Source organism: Penaeus monodon, chromosome 42, assembly GCF_015228065.2.
Source record: "Penaeus monodon isolate SGIC_2016 chromosome 42, NSTDA_Pmon_1, whole genome shotgun sequence".
Classification (NCBI taxonomy): Eukaryota; Metazoa; Arthropoda; class Malacostraca; order Decapoda; family Penaeidae; genus Penaeus; species Penaeus monodon.
Genome location: NC_051427.1, coordinates 24,940,782 through 24,963,281, shown reverse-complemented (window position 1 = coordinate 24,963,281; position 22,500 = coordinate 24,940,782). Strand labels below are relative to the sequence as shown.

The window sequence follows — 22,500 nt, the reverse complement described above, 5'->3', positions numbered from 1 at the left end:
TATGCACAGCACCACATACGAATAAACGAAAAAGATATTTTATCATATTGCTAGTGGTACTTCGCTTAGGCCATCACTGATAGAGACCCATTTACTAGCCAACCACTGTTAACGAATATTATCTAGTATAGTGCTATTTAATCCCACCTTAAAACGGACGATATCTAGACAAGTATATTGACAAGGTTATGTATACTTACTGTTCGCTATCGAATTTTTTTAAGAAAGTAAATGCGTATATTACATAGTGGCTTTATATTAAAACGTGATTACACCCTCCCTTTCTCCTTTTCCACACTGACGTGGGTAAGAATCGTTAGTCTCTTTTTAGAAACACAAGGACTGTTATTCACTTCTTATTGGACTCAAAGGTAGTTCATTAGTTAAGGAAATCAGGTATGCGCGCGCGCGTGTGTTTATATATATATATATATATATATATATATATATATATATATATATATATATATATACATATATGTATATATCGGTATTGTTATCAAATATTTATTCAAACGTGTATATGTGTTCAAAGAACGAAAACATCATGAAAAATAAGATTTAAGAAAAAAGGAATTAATCAAAGTGACTAATAAACAAACAAAACCGATTCCCCACAAGACTTTACAAAATATATTTCTCTCTCTCTCTTTCTTTCCTTTCCTTTCATTCTCTCTGCTTAGTATGCTATGTACTTTCACCGCAAATACACTCAAAATTTACTAGTGTGTCGGGATTTCGCTGAGTGTAGTGGGTACCTTCCTCTTCTGTGGTCAAAGCAACACTGAAGTAATTTGAATTTTTACTGTTTTTAGAGCTTAGGGAATAAGGGAAAATCTTTTGAAAGTTATATTTTTATCTATAGTTTCTGTTTTCTATGGGAATATAATTAATGAAAATATTATCTTTCTTCTTTCACATTTTTATAGGCGTGGGTGTACATCTATACTGAACTTCTTGGGCAATGCAGATATCTATGGGGTGGTTTATTTTTTGTGTCGTTTATTCCACATCTCACCGATTATCTATGATTTTTTCCATTATAATTGACTTTTTTTCCATTCAGATACAAATCATATAGCTTGCTAGACAAGAGATTTAGCAAGCTTACAACGCGCGTGCGCATATACCCACATATTTTCCGTAGCCACCACCCCCTCTACTAACCCTCCCACCCTACCCTCTCTACCCACATTGCCCTGAATTTGCAGGTCCCCAACAGGTGTCACGGGGATGCCCCTGAAGCCACACACACGCACGCACACACACACACACACACACACACACACACACACACACACACACACACACACACACACACACACACACACACACACACACACACACACACACACACATACACACACAGAACACGTGGACACGAACATACAATATGTTTGTTGTTCAAAATATCAGAGAGCAAAAAATAATAATAATAATAATAAAATAATGAGTAAGGTATAGATATAGATATAGATATACAAAAATTGAAATAATAGGTAGAAACAGAAGAAAACAGAGACCGCAATTAAGTAGTTTAGAAGGGCGCCGATCTATACGTTACGTCACACCCTTTGTCACCCTGTCACGCGTAATCTATACCTTATGCTAGGCTCTTCGTCATCCTGTCATGCGTGCCCGGCAGTGTCATTTGGGAGCGTGGCACGAATTAATGTCTTTTTTCGAGGCAGTGGCTGTTTCGGTCGATGCGGACGAAGAGAAGGCGAGGGAAGGAGGATGGAAAGAGAAAGGGAGGGAAGGAGAGAGGAAAGAGAAAGGAGAAGAAGAGAGAGGAGAGATAAAAGGAGAGGAGGAAAGAAAAAAGGAGGGGAGGAGAGAGGAAAGATAAAAGGAGGGAAGAGGGGAGGAAAGAGAAAGGAAGGGATGAGAGAGGAAAGAGAAAGGAGGAAAGGAGGGAGAGAGGAGAAGGGAGTAGGAGAAAAGGAAGGAAAGGGAGGATATAGAGGGTAAAAGAGGGGGGGGGAGAGAGGAAGGGGAAACGAGGGAGTGGAAAGGAAGAGGGAAAAAAAGGCAGAGGAGAGAAAAAAGGAAAGCAGGGGAGAGGAGATGAAGGTGAAAGGAGGAGGGGGGAAGAAGAGAAAGAGGAGAGAGGATAGACTGGGAGAGGGGAAGGAGGGAAAGAAGAAAAAAAGGGGAACAGAAGAGAGCAAGGGGAAGGGATAATAAGAAAAGGGGAGGGAAGGGAATGAGAAGAGAAGACAGGACGGATGGAGGAGAAGAGGAGAGAGGAAGACACGGAAAAAGGAGGAATGAAGAAAATAGAAGAGGAAGGATGAGAAGAAAGGAAAAGGAGAGGAAAGAGGGAGAGGGAGGAAAGGGAAGGAGGAAGATAGGAGAAAAGGAGAAGAGAGAGAGAGAGGAGGAAAAGACCAGCAAGGTGAGGAAGAACGAAAAATGGGAGAAACGCGACGAAGATAGAAGAGGAAGAGAGGGAAAGTAGAATATAAGTACGAGTCTAAGTACTGTGATGTATATTCTTTTGCCTCGTTTTATTGTCCGTTGAATTCTTTATGGGGGTTTGTGGGTCTCCCTTGTAAAGGGTCAGGTCCTTCGTTATCGAGCTCTTGCGCGTATGTATATGTTGTCACACACACACACACACACACACACACACACACACACACACACACACACACACACACACACACACACACACACACACACACACACACACACACACACACACACAAACACACACAAACACACACACATACACACAATATCGAGTGAAAATAGGATTCATAATAAAGTTACCATTAGTAAAAGTTTGTTACAAATAGTAATATATGAAAACATAAATATATTAATCTGCGATATCAAAACACTGAATATCTTGACTACTTGCAGTTTACCCGACGAGCCATCACCATACAAACATTCGTATATTTTTATGACTTAAACATGCCTATATATACCACATATCTTCTGCGGATGTGGGTTTGAGCAACGCATAAGCCTCGCATCAATAAGTAAACATAACTACCACCTAAAGCTTTAGAAATACCTACTTCTGTATATATCCGCCTCTTTTGTTGTCGCTGTTACTACCGAGAATCTGTCAAAAACAGCTGATCAATAGAAAACGGCTACTCATATATGTGAATCTACATGTATTTTCTCGTTTTTTTATGCATTATATCCTAAAGCGAGTGAACATAGGTATTAAGCACTGAATGATATCCTATGAGGTGAAAGTGGTAAGAATAGTGAGTTTTTTTTTAGAAAATGTTATCTGTAGCATCTTAATATTGTCGACAGAGCCATCTGACTTAAGAATTTCGTTGGAATCCCTAGAATTATCATATCATAGAATTATCATTATACCGTTCCGATTAGAACCGTGGGCCCATTCCGCTGGAATCAAAGCGAATAACGCTGTAAGTTCTTCTTTTGGGTCCAATGTTTTGATTTTCACCGTATGTTCGTTGAGGATCTGCATTTTCATAGATTTTATAAGTTGAAAGAGGGACGACCCTGTTGTAATTAAGGGGGGGGCGGAGTAATTGCGCTGCAATCAGGTTGAATAAAGAAAAGTTGTTGATTCTGGCTGAGATAGAAAATTAGGCTGAAGAACTATTTTTTTCCTGCCACGTCGACCTTTTTTTTGTCATTAGCAGCGTATTCAAAATATAGTGATAAGGCGGGGCTTAGGGGCGAATCACCCGGGTAATAACTTTTTTATTCACAAGGCGATTTGTGGATTTCCAGAATGGTTAATGATCAAAACAAACAAATGTACCAGACATCAAAGGTAATAGGGCATTTTGATAAGGTATTGCGGCGAAAAGGGTAAACATGGGTTGACGATTAGGGTAAATGGACAGAAAGGGGATGAAGAAGCGAAGGAAAAGGGAAAGGGGAGAAGAAAGGACAATGCAAAGTTTGTTGAGGCGAGGGCTGAGGCCCAAGACAACAACGAGCAAAGGATGGGGTGAAAAAGGAAATCAGTAAATAAGTAAGAAGGTTGGTTAGTTGTATATTTTGAATAATACAAGAAGAATAATGGTGATGTTTAAATTATTTTGAGGAAGGAAAACTTTTTTTTTTTTTTTTTTTTTTTTTTTGCGTGTGTGTGTGTGTGTGTGTGCATGTGTGTGTGTGTGTGTGCGTGCGGGCGGGCGTGTGTGTGTGTGTGTGCGGGTGTGTGTGTGTGTGTGTGTGTGTGTGCGCATATGTTCGTAAGTATGTTTGTTTGTGATTGCGCCCGTCTGTGTGTATGATTGCATGTGTGTCTGTGCATTTGCATGTGTGTTTGTGTTTATATTTTGTGTGTAAACGTACCTATCTTGCGCGTGTGTGTTTACATGTGTTTACGTGTTGTCTTGGAGACCCAATGACAGTGAGTATCACACGAATTCATCGTTTTACTGAGTCGCTTATTTGACCAAAGAGTGACGTCATCATCTAGATCGATGTATAGGATAGTCTTGGTGAGTGATAGAATAAATTATATTGTTTATTATTATCGTTGTTTTTCATGTTTTTATTGCTATAATTATTACTAGTATCATCATTATGATAATAATATTATTAAAATTAGCACTAAGAGTAGTAGTAGTAGTGGTATTGATGTTGTTGTGGTCATCATGATTATGATTATTTTCATCATCACCTTAATTATTTCATCCTTTCGACATTCCGGCCATTTATCCACATCCGTCCTTCTCCCTCTTCTAATCCTAATTTCCTTCCATTCCAGCAATGCCCCTCGCCTCCCTGCTAGTTCTGTGGGCGTGGGCGTGCGTGGGCGTGGCTCAGGACGCCCGTGTGGAGGTGGAGCTCCGTCAGGGTCGCATTTCCGGTGCCAGCGAGAGGGCCGGCTGGGGGGGGCGGTGGTACGGCTTCAGGAGCATCCCTTACGCCGTGGCACCTGTTGGGGACCTGCGATTCAGGGTAAGGTGGGGGTGGAGGGGAGACAGAGGGGAGGGGAGGGGGAAAGGGGAGGGGAGGGAGGGAGAGGGGGAAATGGAAGGGGAGGGAGGGAGAGGGAAGGGAAGGGAGGGAGGGAGAGAGGGGAGGGGAGGGGAGGGGAGGGGAGGTAAGGGAGGGGGGGAAAGAGGGATGGAGGGAGAGGGGAAGGGAATTAGAGGGGGAAGGGGGAGGGGAGGGAAGGAGAGGGGGTGAAGGAAGGAAAGGGAGGGAAAGGGGAGAAGGGAGGGGTGAAGGGGAGGGGAGGGGCATTAGAAGTATGGATGGAGGGGTTATGAGTTTTAAAAAAAGGAAAGGAAGATTCCGTTTGCTGGTCCTGTGGATGTGCAGCATAATTAAGGGGAACGCACCAAATCGAACACAAACAGGGTAAATAAGCGCTCCATTCTTTCTCTCTCTCTCCCTCTCCTCCTTCCCGCCACTCGCCCAGGACCCACGGGCGGCCGGATCGTGGGCGGGCGTGAGGAACGGATCCCTGGCGCCCCCGCTGTGCCCTCAGGTCGACGCCACGCCCGGGGAAGATGGGGAGGCGGTGGTCATCGGGGAGGAGGACTGCCTCTACCTCAACGTCTTTACGCCAAGGGTGAGCGGGACTGCGATATAGTTATACATATATATTCCTCTCTCTCTCTCTCTCTCTCTCTCTCTCTCTCTCTCTCTCTCTCTCTCTCTCTCTCTCTCTCTCTCTCTCTCTTTCCTTCTTCTTTTGCTTCTTTCTTTCTTTTTTTATTATATCTATCTATTTTGTCGGGAGTCGTGGTTCTCGATATGATTTTTTACTAGTTGCGACCCGTGACTACATATTTTCAGTTTGAGAGAATAAAATTATTAATCTGTATGCCCTATTGTAATGCACAAATCCTTGACTACGAGGTTTTCATCTTGTGTTCTTAGTATGAACGCCAACGAACGTTTCGTAAATTGATGTGCATTGTTTTCTAAAAGGCTTCTCGACCCCCTCCCCCCCCTGTTAACCCTTCACGACCAAAGGGTTTGGAACAACTAGTCTGTTTTGAGGAAAGAAATAACTGGCAACTCACACCGTAGTCTGGAGGACTCCGATTCGCCATTTTTCTCTTTTTTTTCTTTTGCGTAATCAGCTGACAATTAATACTTATGTTTACATATGTCTGGACTTTTTAAAACTCTTACACGCCTTATATTATTTTTGTTGGGATGTTCGTGGATGTCATGGTAACGGATAAGCAGGCAGAGCTTGAGAGGATGAAATAAAGAATATATTTTTTTTTCTTTTATGAGGATTTAGATTTCCTGGATCATTGTCTTGAGTTCTCTTTCTTCTTATATCTATAATTTTTGTTTTTTTGTAGCAATATTTTGGTATGTCTTAATATGTAGGATTTTTGATCAGCTGGTAGATCTCCTATAATCAGTAGGTTTACTTTTGGATTACTGATTTTCATTTTCTTTAGAGCTTTTTAGCTTTTTTTCTATATTTCTAGACCATCTGCAAAAAAGGATCGTTTTCAAATTTCTATTCTCTATAGATGTTTTCGTCTTGTGTGTTGTTTTACTACTGTAGTTCATGTGTCCGATTTTTTTCTCTCTCAAGGTTGTGGACAGGTGATTTTTTTTTCTTCATAAGTAGTAATGTTTTGGGTATTTGGTGCATTGTTCAAGTATTATTCCCAATTTCTTTTAATAGTCTATTTCTAACTTCTTTTACGATATTTGAAATGTCTTTGGTTATGTTAAAAGGTTCACTTATATTGTGAGTTGTTTTCGCTTCAAGGTCTGTTATTCCATTACCCTCTATGTTTTTGTGTGCAGGCATCCATTGAATTGTTTTTTGTTTGTGTTCTATGCTAAGGATTATTGATTGTATCTTAAATATCATGTGTTTACAGTTTTTGATTAATGTTAATGGTTTATTTTGAAGATATCTTTGCCCTTGTTTTTTTTTGGCAAATATTGGAACTTCAAGTATTTGTGTCTTTCGGAAGCTTTCAGATTGTTGTAATATTTTTGACTTTTAATGTAAATTGCTGTTGAGTTTGAACTGATTTCCTTTATTTTAGAGCCATCAGTAAATATTTTATGTTTATATATTGTGTCTTCCATCATATAAAACTGATTCATAATTATTTCCTCCAAAGTATCTTTTGAGAGACGATGCATAAAATTAGTTTCTGTTTTGATGAATGTGATACCAAGGTGGTCTTTGAGTTTTACTAGGGGTAACATTTATTTTTATTTTTATTTTCAGTTGTTTGTCTCTGTGAATCTGTTTTGTCTGTATGCATGTTATATTCTTTAATTGATTGTGTTATCAGTCGTTCAGTTAGCATAAATTCTTTGTTTTTGTAATATATTTACCATCTGAATAATTGTCTTAAGGACATTGTATATGTTTATGCTTGTGACGCAATTATCGGTATGGATTTAAAACACCCTGTGGCTGTTCTCGGGGCTTCATTTTGTATAATGTCTATTTTTTTATTTAATTTATTCTTATTTTCTTTTATTCATTTATTCATTTAGTTCCATATATTGAGCTACTATACAGTATACTATATTATTTTTGGCAGTGTTTCCCTCTTTACCATCCACGAAAATGTGGTTAGTTTTTATTATTATTATTATTATATCTATCATTTCTTGAGTTAAAGTTTTAGTTTTATCTAAGTGGGACTTCCATTTCAGTTTGGGCGCATCAAATTCTAATCCTAATATATATATGTCCTATTTTTTAAAGAAATTGTCTGTGCATCCGAGAGGTTTTCCTAGATTGGCTGCCTATATTATAATTGCATTATGATTTGCCAAGTCAAAAGTTTTTTCTAAATGTAAACAAGGTGCCAAAGCATATTTCTTTCCGTTTAATGTTCTATTAATTACTGATTCAATTATTTGAAGCATCTGTAGTTGATCTACTTCGTCTTAAGGCTGATCTCCGTCTATTTTTTATGATTTTTAAGCCACCAATTAAGTCTATAAGTTAAATTGTTTTCATATATCTTTCGTAACATGAAATTCTACTAATATCTATTAACACATTTTAAAATTCATTTGAATAATCTTTTAACCATTGTTCGTTAATTTCCTTAAACATTAAAGTGTTATCTAGTGCCTTTTTTATATAAAATTCATAAGTGATTTCATCTGGTCCGTATGCCTTTCCATTATTGGTCTTCTTTAGTGTTAAGTAAGGGATCAGGCAGGGCAAGTTGCAAAGGAATGGGCTAGTTTAATAATCCTTTATTTATGCAATGGTGATACACATGGCATATAAGAGTAACATTCAAAAAGAAGTGCAAAAGGCATAAATGAATGAGTTTGTCACCAAACGTAAGTCACTGCGCTTAATCACAAGCACTCTACCAAGCATTAGTCACGACAAAACACATGGGTAAGTGAAACTCCTTGGCAGAGACCAGAGGAGATGCCATTCCACCTACAAGATAGGCATCTTTGCTTGGAATTATTTGGTCCTCCCTCTCCAGTGTGCCAGCCACCCAAGGCTGGTTGACTTCAGAGAGGGAGCTAAAGGTCCTGCACCTCTTCAAATTGGTTTCAGTTGCGGCGACAACCTCGTTCCCCATGCGGTGTGATGACCAATCACAGATGCTCTAAGGCCGCCGACCGATACATCGGTGAAGGTCCTGAGCATGCCCAAGATGAGTTTTTCCCCCCGTCATGTGGGGGCCAGTCACAGGCGAGCTAATGCTGCCTCAAAGGCTCTCGGAAACACCGCTAACGGACCACAGCTCCCAAGATGAACTTGACATCTTAAAATAATTATCCAGGATGGGTATTATCTGAAAAACATCTTGAGCACAGAGAGTTCCTGATTCCTCCCTATCCTGGTGCACTGTTGGTTTCCTCTAGCGAGTGTGCTCTGCTAAGAAAATCAGCCCCGGAGTTTTCACTCCCTTTGATCAACTGCACTTGGATCCAAAGTTCTGCAGATACATGGCCGACCGTATAACCCTTGCGTTTCCTTATTTTGTTCTCCCAAGGTAGGCCAGTGAATTTCTTTACAGCCCAAACGGCAGCCAGACATTCCCTTTCCATGGCCAAGTACCTTCTCTCAGCTTCTTGCTGGCATAGCTTACATGGAACAGTTCTCTATCCCATTCCTGTAGCAGGACAACATCTATGCCCATGTCTGATGCTTCATTATGCAAGATGTATGGACGGGAGTGATTAAGAAGTCAAAGAATTGGCCGACTTGTCAGAGGCAGCTTGAGAGAGGACTATGTTGCTTCTTAAGGATCCTCTCAACTTACTTTATTCGACTGTCCCTGCTTGGTTAGATCAGAAAAGGGGGCAATGCTGGCATAATTGCCTATAGTATCCTGCCAATCCAAGAAACGCCCACACTTCACTTTTTGCACGGGGGTGCTTGTTAAACTTTCACCTAAAAAGTTGCTCCAGAAGCTGAAGATTTTGCTCTTAAGTGGCTGAGTGGACAAAGATGTCAATATAACTCTCAACTCCACTCATTTCCTTCAGTAGGATCTTGATGGCAGGCACAAGGGTTGCTCCAGCTTTCACCATCCCAAATAGCATCCACAGGAACTCATATTGTCTGTCTGGGGTTACAAAGGCAATCTTTTGGATTTCTTTATCAGCTACCAGTATCTGCCAGTATCCTTTGCTGAAATGGATCTTGGAAAAGTATTTTGACTCTGCTAGCCTGAGCAGTAAGTCTTCTGCAGTGTTCGTTGGCATGGGGTCTATTTCGGTTTCTTTGTTTAATACTGATTCCATGCTTCTATATACAGAAATCTGCTCTCTAGTGGTTAGTTAATTTAACCGTTGTAGCCGTTTTACTTCTAGGTTATTTGGGCTTACGTTGTTTTTATTTATTTATTGTTTCATTTTGTGAAATTTAAATGTAATGTGAATGGTTTCCTTGCAGTAAAAACAGAAAGGTTCATTAGTGCATTCCTTGAAAGTGTTGTTAAAGCCGCTATGTTTACTGCATCCTTGTTTACTCTTAAATGTTACTGTGCAGTGACCATATTTTTGACAATTATAACATTTGGTAACTGGGAAGGTATACTGCTGAACCCAGTAAGATATTAGCCCAACTACTATTCTTTCTGATAGTTTCCCTTGGAATGGTATTCTTAAGGAATTTGTTTAAATTCACTTTTCGTTGTTTGATTCTTCGTTTTTCTTTTTTTCTTCTTTTTTTCTCGTTATGTCATTTATGTTAGATTTTTGACCCCCATTGGTCCTGATTTTTTCTTTTGATGCTTTGTATGCCCAGGTCTGTTTCTACGGGGAATATTGAGGGTTTTTTTCTAGATGTTGGTTGTTTACTATTTACTTTCCAGATGCCTAGTGTTGTGATTTCATGAAGTAGTATTATTTCAGGGAGATTGTATACCTCAAACCATATTGCCTTTCCTGTTCCCAAGACTCTCGGTATTTTCTTTTATATACTTTTGAATTTCTGATTTGCTTTTGGCCTCAGGAAATTTAACGGGGTTTTTGAAATTTGAGATATATGAATCAGCAGTTAATTGAATCAAAATTTTGTTGGGTTTTTACTTGCGTTTGGATACCGATGACCATTGTTTTTGCTCTTTCTGCATGGTAAAAGATATCGGCTTTCATGTTTTTCTCTCTCAAAAGAGACTAGGTGACTCAGGGTACTCTAGAGACTGGAGTGAAATTCCAGTGTTTCCTTTCCAGAGACTGGACGCATTGTATTGGTTTGTTCATTAATATTGCCTGTATGCATCGGTTGTTTTAAGATAATGCTGTTTTTATTTGTCGCTTGTTACTGACTTTTAAAGCGATGGTTCTTTGATGTTAATGGGCAACTGATGATGATTATGATTCTGTTGATGTTTTTAATATTACTATAACTAGTATTAGTAATAAATGGTAATAATAAATGATCATAATCAAAATAATAACAGTCATAATAATATGGATTATGATCATACTCGGAATTATACTATAGATGATAGTTATGATAATATTCATAATTCTAATAATGATGATAATAACCAATATGGTATTAGAAGTAGTAGTAACAGTAACAGTATCGATATAAATAACAACGATAATAACAATCATCACCATTCATAATTCTACCATGAACAGTGATGATGAAGGATAGCAACGCTAACCATAATAACTACAATCACCATAGTAACAAAAATAACAATACGACGATGCTAAATTCCAACATTACCAATAGTGACAAATCAACCTTAGCAACAGTAATTACAAGAGAGAGAGAGAGAGGCAGAGAGAGAGAGAGAGAGAGAGAGGCAGAGAGAGAGAGAGAGAGAAAGCGGAAAAAAAGCAATGACCTATTTTCTCGTCCTCAACAGCCCTTCCCCTCGAACTTGCCTGTGATGGTGTGGATCCACGGGGGGGCTTTCCTGGTGGGGGGGACTGGGGAGTACGGCCCCCTCCCGCTCCTCACGAGGGACGTGGTGCTGGTGACGCTGCAGTACCGCCTCGGCACCCTAGGTCAGGCTGGACTTGTATCTTTGACCTTTGATTTTTTTTGTGAGGATTTTTATTTGTTTATTTAATTATTCATTCATTTTTTTCTGCGATTATTGCTATTTCTTGTTCAGTTCAGGGTTTTGCTTAATCTTTTATTTTAGAAAAATATAACTATACTGTTGATAGTTGATACTATTTATTACGATAATAAATTAAAATATGAGAATAATAAATGACATAATCCTTTAAATATAAGAACAAAATCGTAAAATATCAGAATAAGATCGTAAAGCAGGAGAATAAAACATTTTTTTAAGAAACAATACAATCTTGTAAAATGAGAATATATTCATGCAAAATTACAAAATTGCAATTTGAGTTACTTATAGTATGAATGAAATCGTAAAAATAACAAATGCAATACGAACAAAATCAACAAAAATACCTTAGAGTATTAAAAAAATCTATAATAAATAAATGAATGACATAAAATCAATAAAACGTATAATCGGAAAAAAATAAACTCGTAATGCTAAAAAGTCTACATTTCTCTCCACAGGATTCTTGTCCACGGAGGATTCTCTACTTCCGGGTAACCTCGGCCTAAAGGACCAGACGCTGGCGCTCCGCTGGGTCAGGGACAACATCCGTGACCTCGGCGGCGACCCAGACAAGGTCACGGTCTTCGGTCAGGGCGCCGGGGCTGCCTCCGCGCATTTCCAGGTGCTCAGTCCACAGGCTAAAGGTTATTTTCCTAATGGTTTTGTATAGATATTTGTCACTAGATGATTGTGTGTTTGTGCGTGTTATTGTTGCAGTGTGTGTGTGTTGTGTGTGTGTGTGTGTGTGTGTGTGTGTGTGTGTGTGTGTGTGTGTGTGTGTGTGTCTGTGTTGTGTTGTGTTGTGTTGTGTTGTGTTGTGTTGTGTGTGGTGTGTGACTATGGCCAGATACAAACAATCCCAACTAACATTTCTGAATTTGTGTTTCTTTGTATCTGTTCAAAATATATCCACTGGATCCTCTAAAAAAACATAAAAGGGCTAAAGAGATATTTCACATTTTATAATATTCTTGACGATAATGCTGATAAAACCAAAAATCACATTATATATTTATCTACAAATGTCCTTACACCTCACTTTCTAACCAGGTTTGTTCCGTCGTGCAATATTGCAATCCGGCAATGCACTAAGCCCCTGGGCACTGAGGAGAGATCACAGACAAACAGCCTCTGCAGTTGGCCAAGTGTTCAACTGTTCAGCGGCGAAGAACATTTCGAATATCAACTCTTCTCTCTCCGCACCTGGCAACCTGAACAGCACCGCTCTGGTGGACTGCCTGAGAACGATTCCTTTTCAACAGCTCGTGGTCATTCCGTCGGCGTTTGTGGTGAGGGCAAGACAGGTCACACAGGGGAGGTGCAGGGAGAGAGAAAAGGGGGAGGGGGGAAGGAGAAAAAGAGGGGGAAGGGGAGATAGTGAGGAAAAAAGTAAGAGAGAGAGAGAATTCTGCAGCATGAATCATCAATTCAGTATTTTTAGCACATGTATTTGCATATACTTTGAACCAAACTGTGAACCGACTTGACGCATCCTTGGAAATCTTGTTCTATAAAGCAGAGTTCTAAAGCAATAAAACTATTAACTAAATAAATGCAGATTGAACATTAACAGATGTTAATATGCAAGAAGTCCATGAGGTTGTAAAGTAGATAGGTTACATGTAAATTAAGTGACAGAAAACAAGTCCCAATTTTGGAACAACTTAATTGGAACAGCAGTCCCTGGTTTCCTCTTTAAATGTAGACCCCTGGAGTGAATTAATTGCCAAGGCTTATATAAACGTGGGTTATTTAAAAACCATGATTTGAAGTTTAATTTTCACTGAGTATATTTGAGTTTGATATTGTTTACCACTCTGGTAATAATTGGTTCTACTATGGATATATAAAAAAATGCGTAAATTCCTGGTAAATATTAGTGATTTGTAAAAGATTTTTGTCTTATGTTTGATAGAAATAATAACTGTCATTTTTTGTTGGCTTGTAATATTCAATATTAGCTACGAACTTTAAATGTTCTTTTATGCATGCTAGAAACAATATACTTTTAAAAATCTAGTTTTTCTTAAATCCATTTTCTTTCTCTTTCTTCTCCTTTTCCCTTTTTTATGCCTCTTACTCTTCTGACCCCTTCCTCCTCCCCCCAGAAGTGGCTCAGCATCCCCCAGGTGATGACCCCCCGTGTGGATGGCGCCTTCCTGCGCGCCCACCCAGCCTCGCTCTTACAAAGTGGCCTTTATAACGAAGTCGACCTCATCTCAGGGGTGACGGAAGTCGAGGCTGCTCTGCCCGCCCTTGGTAAGGTCTCCTCTGTTGTATTTTTCGTCCGTTCTCGCTGCGAAGTCTGTTATTGTTGTTGTATTCTCTGCCCGCCCTTAGTGAGTGCATTGTTGCTGTTGTATTATCTTCCCGGCCTTGGTGAGTACTCTGAGGCGGTGGTTGTATTCTTTGCTCTCCCTTGGTGAGTATTCTGTTGTCTTTGATATTTTTTGTCCATCCTTGATTAGTGTTCTGTGGCAGTTGTTGAATTTTCGACTTGTTTCTTACAAAAACTAGTACTGTTGAATTCCCCATCTGTCTTTTTCAAAAACTCAAGTACCGTTAAGTGTTGTGTTATTGTATCTTTATCTACCTTTTGGTGAGTATTCTGATCGTGCTATCGTATTCTTTGCTCGCGTTTGGTGAGTGCCCCTTTGTTTTTGTTTTATATATATATATATATATATATATATATATATATATATATATATATATATATATATAAAATATTTTTTTTTTTTTTTTTTTTTTTTTTTTTTTTTTTTTTTTTTCTTCTTTTCTTTTCTTAATGAGTGTCCTGTTATTACAACTGTTAATAACAGTCACTCTCCGCTATTGGTAAAAACAAATCCTGCAAGTAATTCCATCTTTACTTCCAGCGACTCTCGACAACCCCGCCCTGAAGAAGGCCTTATTGGACGATTTCGCTTCAGTCGCGCCGTCGCTGCTCGGCCTGGAAGGAGAGGGAGTGTTTCTACCGCTGGCGAGGTCGGTCTTTGGCGCTTACCTTCCCGGAGTTCAGATTAACGAGGGCACGGTTCGAGGTCTGGCACAGGTGGGTGTTTTTTCTCACTTATTAAGTATTGTGTTTCTGACTGGAGGAAAAGAAAGAGTGTTTGGTTGATTGATTCGAGCTTCTTATTTCATCATGGTCAGGATTATTGTCTTTACTATCATAGTTAACATTATCATTGCATAAGCACATAAGTGATATATCTATAGTGCTCATTTTAAATAAATTTAATACAACATAACTAACATCACTATACTGTATCCATTCTCAAGAAAGGAAGCATTCTTAGAAAAGAAGAATCAGGATTACTTTGGGGTTAAGAACAGTAAATAAAAGAATGATAATAATAATAAAATAAAAAAAACAATGATATTACTGTATATAAGAAAAGCATTAAGATCAGCAGCTCTAAAAAAAATAATAATAATAAAAAAAAAATAATAAATTGGCCACATCTTTACAAAATTGTTGTTTTTCCTTTTTGCTGCACATTATTTCAGCTTATTAGCGACGGGGCATATAATGTACCAAACGCCGAATTGTTGCGACTCCATTGCAAGCGCGGGAGAGGAAAAGTATTTACATATCGCTTGCAACATCGCGGTCTTGTTGGTGCAACCGATCTCTTCAATAGCTCCGTTGGATATATATGTGAGTTTTCTCAAGTTGTTATTGTTTATCTATCTATATGTTTGTTTTTACATTCGTATCATATTTGTTTTAGATTCGATGGCAGACAGATACACTGAGAAATAGAACCATAAAAATAATATGATGAATGATATGATGATGACGAAATGATGATCTTGATGATAAAATAATGATAATGATAATAATGATGATGATGACGAGCATGTTATTGATAATCTCTTTATAATGACCCTAACATGACCACTATTTAAAGAAAAAATGTTGGCAGGGGTCAGTAATGGCGACGACTTGAAATACCTGTTCCGTGGAGGTCGTACCCCGAACACGACCTCCAACACAACCTTAAGAACGACCTTCCCAACCCTGGAGGCCAAGGCGGACCAGCGACTAAGTAACATTATGGTGCGGCTGTGGACCAACTTCGCCGCGACGGGGTAAGGGGTAGGGGGAGAGGGTTAAAACAGGGATGTGTATTGGGGAGGAAAAGTTAGGCTGGGTGGGAGGTGGCATAGCCCAGTGGTAGACCCTCACATGATCCTGGGTTCGTGTCCCATTTCAGTTGAGTCTGCTTTCAGTATTGGCTTCAGGCTGGGGTCAAAATTGCTGCAGAAAGTAACTGCATTTAGGGAGGGGGAGGAGATAGAGGGTAACTGAACAAATTGGCCACTCTATCCAATCGTCCTGTGGCTTAGTACATGTATTCCTCTGCGAACGTGTTTCCTCTATCCACCTGAGCCAACTGCCAAACAATGCTACTGTGATGCAGCTGTTAGTATTCATTGTGTAAGCATTACGAAAGACGATTTTTTATTAACAAGTGAGCATTGTGAAAGTGAGTATCTAGACATGCCGATGATTCTGCAAATGCTACAATTTCCACTCTGACATAGTTACTCACTACTGTATTATTTTGATCACATTCTTGTGCAGACTTTCACAGTGGGCACGTTTATAAAATGCTATTTAACAATTACATGTTCACAGCCAGCTGCAACACAACGCAAGCTGTTCTTGGCACCCTCACATGACAGTGTTATCCGTAAAGAACTATTACGTTGACCTTTCATCTGGCCCGGACTCTACAAAAAAAAAAATAAATAAATAAATAAATAAATAAACGAAACCACATGCACTAACACCTTTACCTACCCAAGAAATCGACTTCATTACCCTCCTTTACTCACAGATACCCAACGCCCGACCCTTTCTTAGGCTTCATGTGGGCGCCCGCCTGCCAGCCCACCCTTCCTTACCTCAGCCTCACGCCCGCACCCTTGATGGTCGCGGATGGAAACGCTCGGGTAACGTTCATTTGACTATTTTTCTTCGTTGTCAATATTATGCTTTTGGAATCGCGTTTCTTTCTCTTGTTTTATTTCTCAGTGTTTTGTGTGTGTGTGTGCCTGTGCTTAAAAATAACTAGTCTTTCCTCCCTTTCTCCCTCCCTCTCACCCGAAAACAGACCTACACCTTCTGGAGGAGTTTGCCGACCCTAAGGAACCAAATCCTACGTCGGGAGTCCTTCATCCCCGCTCCCTGGCAGCCGGAGTGGGCGGGGCTGGGCTCCTCCTCCTGCGGGAAATGTTCCTCGGGTTTATTCGACTTGCTTTTCGGGCGTCGGGGGTGAGGGGGAGGGGGGGGGGTGAAAGGATGGAATGGGGAATGTTGAAGGGGAGGGAGGGAAGCGGGTAGGAGGGGGGAGGGAAGCGGGTAGGAGGGGGAGGGAAGCGGGTAGGAGGGGGGAGGGAACTGGGTAGGAGGGGGGAGGGAACTGGGTAGGAGGGGGAGGGAACGGGTAGGAGGAGGGAGGGAACGGGGTAGGAGGGGAGAGGGAAGCGGGTAGGAGGGGGGGAGGGAAGCGGGTAGGAGGGGAGAGGGAAGTGGGTAGGAGGGGGGAGGGAAGCGGGTAGGAGGGGGAGGGAAGCGGGTAGGAGGAGGGAGGGAAGCGGGTAGGAGGAGGGAGGGAAGTGGGTAGGAGGAGGGAGGGAAGCGGGTAGGAGGAGGGAGGGAAGCGGGTAGGAGGGGGGAGGGAAGCGGGTAGGAGGAGGGAGGGAAGTGGGTAGGAGGGGGAGGGAAGCGGGTAGGAGAGGGAGGGAAGTGGGTAGGAGGGGGGAGGGAAGTGGGTAGGAGGGGAGGGAAGCGGGTAGGAGGAGGGAGGGAAGTGGGTAGGAGGGGGGGAGGGAAGTGGGTAGGAGGGGGGAGGGAAGCGGGTAGGAGGAGGGAGGGAAGTGGGTAGGAGGGGGAGGGAGGCGGGTAGGAGAGGGAGGGAAGCGGGAAGGAGGGGGGAGGGAAGTGGGTAGGAGGAGGGAGGGAAGCGGGTAGGAGGAGGGAGGGAAGCGGGTAGGAGGAGTGAGGGAGGCGGGTAGGAGGAGGGAGGGAAGCGGGTAGGAGGGGGAGGGGCAGAGGGAGGATGAGAAAAAGAGGAAAAGGAAGAGGATTAACTGAGAAAAGGCAAAGAGAAAGGAAACAGAAACCGAGAAAAGAAAAAGATAAGAGATAAGGCGTGACTAGGGTGTGTGTATGTGTATCAGTGCATGATACCCCCTATACCCCCCACGACCACGAGCAGGGATGGGGGAGGGGGGGGGGTCCGGGCTGTTACACTGGGTATAGTCATTTTCTTTCGACTTCATAACTGTTGCAACTTTCGCTGTTGCTGTTGTGTGATATTTTAAATATTCATGGATGTAAACTGATGATGTGTTTGCAATATACTATGTAACTGTGTTAATAAAAGGAAGTACTGTAGCTCTATATTTTATCATATCTGTTTCACTATTTTTATTTGGTGTTAAATCGTTTTATTTGCTTTGGTTATAAAAGATAATGTTGAGGATGGTAGATTTATTTTTTATAACATATTAGGAACTCAAGAACACACACACACACACACACACACACACACACACACACACACACACACACACACACACACACACACACACACACACACACACACACGTACACGTACACACATACACACACACACACACACACACACACACACACACACACAACACACCGCACAAACACACACACACACACACACACACACACACGTACACACATACACTCAAGCACACGCAAACAAATTAAACAGTAATTAAACACTTCTGTCGTATTAACTATTGCAAATAGATACATGGTCATTGCAGTTCCCGAATAATTAAGATTAAAACCATTTGTTTATTCATCAATTCATTTCAAATATCTGTTAATTCATTTAATAATCAGTGATCGCATTTACATATTTCCCAATATTACTTATTCTTGTATCATCATTATCATAATTTTTGTTATTATTACCGTTTGAACATTATCATTTTTGTTATCATATGTATTTTCATAATCATTATCAATATCATTTCTATAAATTACTTTTAATAGATATTACCGTCATCATTAGTGACGTCATTGCCAGAATCATCTTTTTCATTATCAATATGCTAATATCATTATAATTATCATTTTCATGTCTTTCTTGTCTGTGTCCCGTTTTCACAATTAAATTAGTAATCATAGTTATTATCACGTTTAAATCACCATTATTATCATATTGATATCATTACAAAATATAATCATTACTTAATTTGATTTCTCTAATCATCACTATCAATAAAATTGAGATTATCATATAACTTCTTACTGTTTATTATCAAAGGCAATTAATTTTTGAAAAGGTAAGTAATCAAAGTAAGGAAAAGGTAATAAATATGGCTGATAAAAAAAAATGAAAAAAAAAATAAAACTCACACATACGGACATTTTGTTTTATTAAAATTGACTCTTAGTTACATGGCACCTTCTGCTCTCCAGACGCTCGCACCGAGATAGAGATGATTGGGTGAAGACTGAATACTCAGAGAAGATACTCGAAGAAGAGGATTGGGAAGGGATAGAATTGGGAAGAGACAGGGTTGGATACATAGAGGATTGGGAAGAGACAGGGTTGGATACATAGAGGAGAGGGTTGAGTAGAGATTGGATACAAAGAGATGAAAATTGGGAAAAAGATTGGGTATTTTAGAAAGAGATTGGATGCTTTAGGAAGAGGATATAGGGGTTGGATACATAGAGGAGAGGAGAGGAGAGAGAATCGGTAGGGAATAGACACATGGAGTGAGAATATACAAAGATTTGATGTATATAAGGATTAGGACAGAGAGTGGATAAATAGGTAAGAGAGAGAGGGATTAGACACAGAGAAGTGAGATGGATAGATTAATGGATACATAGAGAGAGGGATAGCGAATAAATACAGAAAATTGGATAAAAAAAAGGGGAGTAAAACGATTAGACAGAGATTGGATACAAAGAGAAAAAGAAAAAGAGAGAATTGGATAGGGATTGGATAACAGAGATGGAAGATGGATAGAGAGAAAGGGATTGGATATAAGGATTGGATGGAAGGATTATACAACCATTGTGAAGAAAAGGTGTTAGAGAAAGAAATGAAAAATAATTTGAATAATACAGTGGATGATTTATACAACCGTTGTGGGAAAAATGTATAAATAATAATAATAATAATAATAATAATAATAATAATAATAGTAATAGTAATAATAATAGTAATAATAATAATAATAATAACAACAACAACAATAAAAATACAACTGAGAGATTATAATACAACCCTTTATGAAAGAGAAAGCATAAAGATGTTAAATGAAATGCAAGATATATATATATAATAAAACGGCGGTATAACTATGTTCTTTTTCACAAATTTAGGAAAATATATCAAATAGCTTGGGAGACTTGTTGGAAATTTAAAGAAAAAAAAAGGAATTTGCAATGTGGAGAAAGAAAACTGAATCTTCAAAAGGGATTATTAATAAATGTAAAAAAAAAAATGGAAATTGCAACATCAAGATATCTATCAATATCAATGTTCAGATTTAGAGCAGGAAGAGAGGGTGTGTAATGTCACTTTTAATTTCATTAGGAGAATTTATCAATACATTAAAAGATTCGTAAAAAAATCTTTTTGAAAATAACTCCTTTTAAACTTTTTTCCGTTTTCATTATCATAGTGGTTAGTCTAGAACTTATATATATATATATATATATATATATATATATATATATATATATATATATATATATATATATATATATATATAGTTCGAAATAATAACAGATTCATAGTTAATCAATGCTAAAATGATGATGATGAATAATGGAAAGAAATAACGACAAAAGAGGAAAAGAAAGAAAGTTGCCAATCACATCTTACGCAGATGATTTCAATAAATTATAGAAAACAATAAGACAGTTAACAATGAGTGCAATATAATACAAAGGACACAACGCTAAAGTAAAGTTGGATGAGACACTGACGAAAATACTGACGGAGGACAAGATCTGGGATTATAGGTCTTACGCGGCTACTCTCTAAGGTCCAAACTCCAATGTCTTGTGTTTGGTAATTGAGCTCCTCTTCGCACGCAAGATTTTTATATCATTTTCTTGCATCTTTTTTTTTTTCTTTTTGTATCACACATACTGGAGAAGTCAAATAAACAAAAGAAAAAAACACATAATTAAATAAGTGTACATTACACTCACAAGTCTTTAATGCATAAAATAGATCGTATATTTATTAATAACGGTTCAGTTATTTTTTTAAAAAGGTGAGTGGGGATAGAGGTTGGGAGGGGGGACTAATTAATCTTGGTTTCTATACACGACTATGTACAACACTGAGCACGTGGGTAATGATAAGACAGAGATTTAAGGATAAGTTCTGTCTTGCTGTCTTACAAGGCGCCTGTCTCCTTTTCCTCCAGCCAAGAAGTCAGGCCCACTATTAACATCCTCAGACACACATCCACCTTGATATTTTCCCCTCTCTCTCTCTCTCTCTCCTCCTATCAGTGTTGACGAAAACAACTTCCGTCATGTCACCTCCTATCTCGTTTTATAATAGCCTTAACTATCATCATCACTGATGCCTTACGTCCCCCTCTCACGACATAAGCCTATTTTGACCTGCTGCTTACCTGTATGAGGGGACAGATCAAGATCACTCAGGTCATCTTGCTTTCACTTCCTACATAGTAGTGCACGAACAGCCTCGACTTACCCGTTAGGATAAAGCTTTCAGTCCTCGCCTACAACCGTCCCACAATTCGTAACATATTCAACTCGCATATGATAAATGCAACACCTGTAATTTTAGGCATGCTGGAGTTCACCTCATATATATATATATATATATATATATATATATATATATATATATATATATATATATATATATATATATATATATGTATGTAGACTCAAATATTACTGAGGTTAACCATACTTCCTTGTATTACGTTAGAGAGAAAAAAAAGTACAAAAAGCAACATTGTAATTATGATTGGAATATACTGCATATAAATTCACCATGACAACTTGCCACCAAGACATCCTTACTCCTAGAAGGAAGCACCTTCTGCCCTTCGTTTTATTTACAAGGAATCGTGTAACCACCATCACCACTGTCTTGTGCTGAATGTAGTCTGGTTACATGGTCTTTATAACGTTTTTTTCCTTGTTTTGTAACAAGACTTATTCGCACTGCCAAACATCTTTCTTTACGTATCATACTGTAAGAACGTCTTCCGAGAACCCGTTTTCCCTGAAAGCATTAAAAAAAGTGTTTTTTTCTTCTCGTGTTTTTTGTTTTCTGTTGCCTCCACTTCACTACAGAGTTCATTCAAATCTTGTTCATTCACTATATTGTTCATTGCTCTTCACTGCAGCAATTTATTAATATTTCCATTCCATCACAGAAAGCATAAAACTTATTTTTTTTAAAACTATACCGCCATCACAGAAAACGTCATTGTTTCGACTCCATCATAGAAAACGTAAGTCAACCTTGTTCCCTCCACTTCCTCGTCTCTGGCAAAAGTTGAATAGCACTCATAAATGCTCAGTAAAATTCTGCGTCCGTTTAGTCGCTGTCAAGCACCCTTTTTTGACAGGACTCAAAGGCACCTTTGGACAGAAAACATTTAACTGAATAATAATAGTAATAATAAAAACCCCTTTTTCCCCCAAAACATTCTCAGTTTCTATTTTACATTCATTTTTAGTAAAAAGTTTCTTTTATTAAAGGCACTGAGGCAGCTTCTGCTCCTCTTTTCGTCCTTTTCATCAATTCCCCAATTATTCTTTTCCGCCTAATCTACAGAAATAACAAGTTTGTGATCACAGTAACGACATTAGGATACCGAGCCTCTCCCTCTCCACTTCTTCTCCTTCGAAAAAACCTTTTTCCCGATTTATGATTTTTTTTTTTAAAAACCTATTTTTTTGGGAACACATGAAGATTGGCCGCCTCCTTTCCCC

The 22,500-nt window shown here is 39.2% G+C and overlaps 2 protein-coding genes and 1 long non-coding RNA gene across 3 annotated transcripts in view; 2 read left to right on the top strand and 1 right to left on the bottom strand.

Annotated features, from left to right (window-relative positions):
• The first annotated feature begins 4,722 nt into the window (after positions 1-4,722).
• Positions 4,723-14,003, top strand: LOC119599224 (putative inactive carboxylesterase 4). The gene is made up of 6 exons (XM_037948965.1): positions 4,723-4,914; positions 5,381-5,533; positions 11,268-11,409; positions 11,948-12,133; positions 12,540-12,778; positions 13,598-14,003. The coding sequence occupies exons 1-6, from the start codon at positions 4,723-4,725 to the stop codon at positions 13,913-13,915; spliced, it is 1,230 nt and encodes a 409-aa protein (XP_037804893.1). The 3' UTR covers positions 13,916-14,003.
• Positions 14,004-14,260: 257 nt separating this feature from the next.
• LOC119599280 lies at positions 14,261-16,760 on the top strand. The gene is made up of 4 exons (XR_005231059.1): positions 14,261-14,544; positions 15,003-15,153; positions 15,422-15,587; positions 16,340-16,760. It is a non-coding gene; the product is annotated as an uncharacterized LOC119599280 (long non-coding RNA).
• Positions 16,761-21,111: 4,351 nt separating this feature from the next.
• LOC119599223 (acrosin-like) overlaps positions 21,112-22,500 on the bottom strand; it is a 6,820-nt gene continuing 5,431 nt past the window's right edge. Inside the window, exons 5-6 of the mRNA XM_037948964.1 lie at positions 21,619-21,784; positions 21,112-21,158 (exon numbers count right to left, since the gene is read on the bottom strand). Of these exons, the coding sequence (XP_037804892.1) occupies positions 21,112-21,158; positions 21,619-21,784 (213 nt within the window). The remainder of the gene's footprint in view (positions 21,159-21,618; positions 21,785-22,500) is intronic.

Bases quoted from the DNA above. Each gene is read 5' to 3' on its own strand.
- LOC119599224 (XM_037948965.1), top strand. From the start codon at position 4,723: ATGCCCCTCGCCTCCCTGCTAGTTCTGTGGGCGTGGGCGTGCGTGGGC. The intron at 11,410-11,947 runs GTCAGGCTGGAC...TTCTCTCCACAG, and splicing joins GTACCGCCTCGGCACCCTAG to GATTCTTGTCCACGGAGGAT. The intron at 12,779-13,597 runs GTGAGGGCAAGA...TCCTCCCCCCAG, and splicing joins TCATTCCGTCGGCGTTTGTG to AAGTGGCTCAGCATCCCCCA.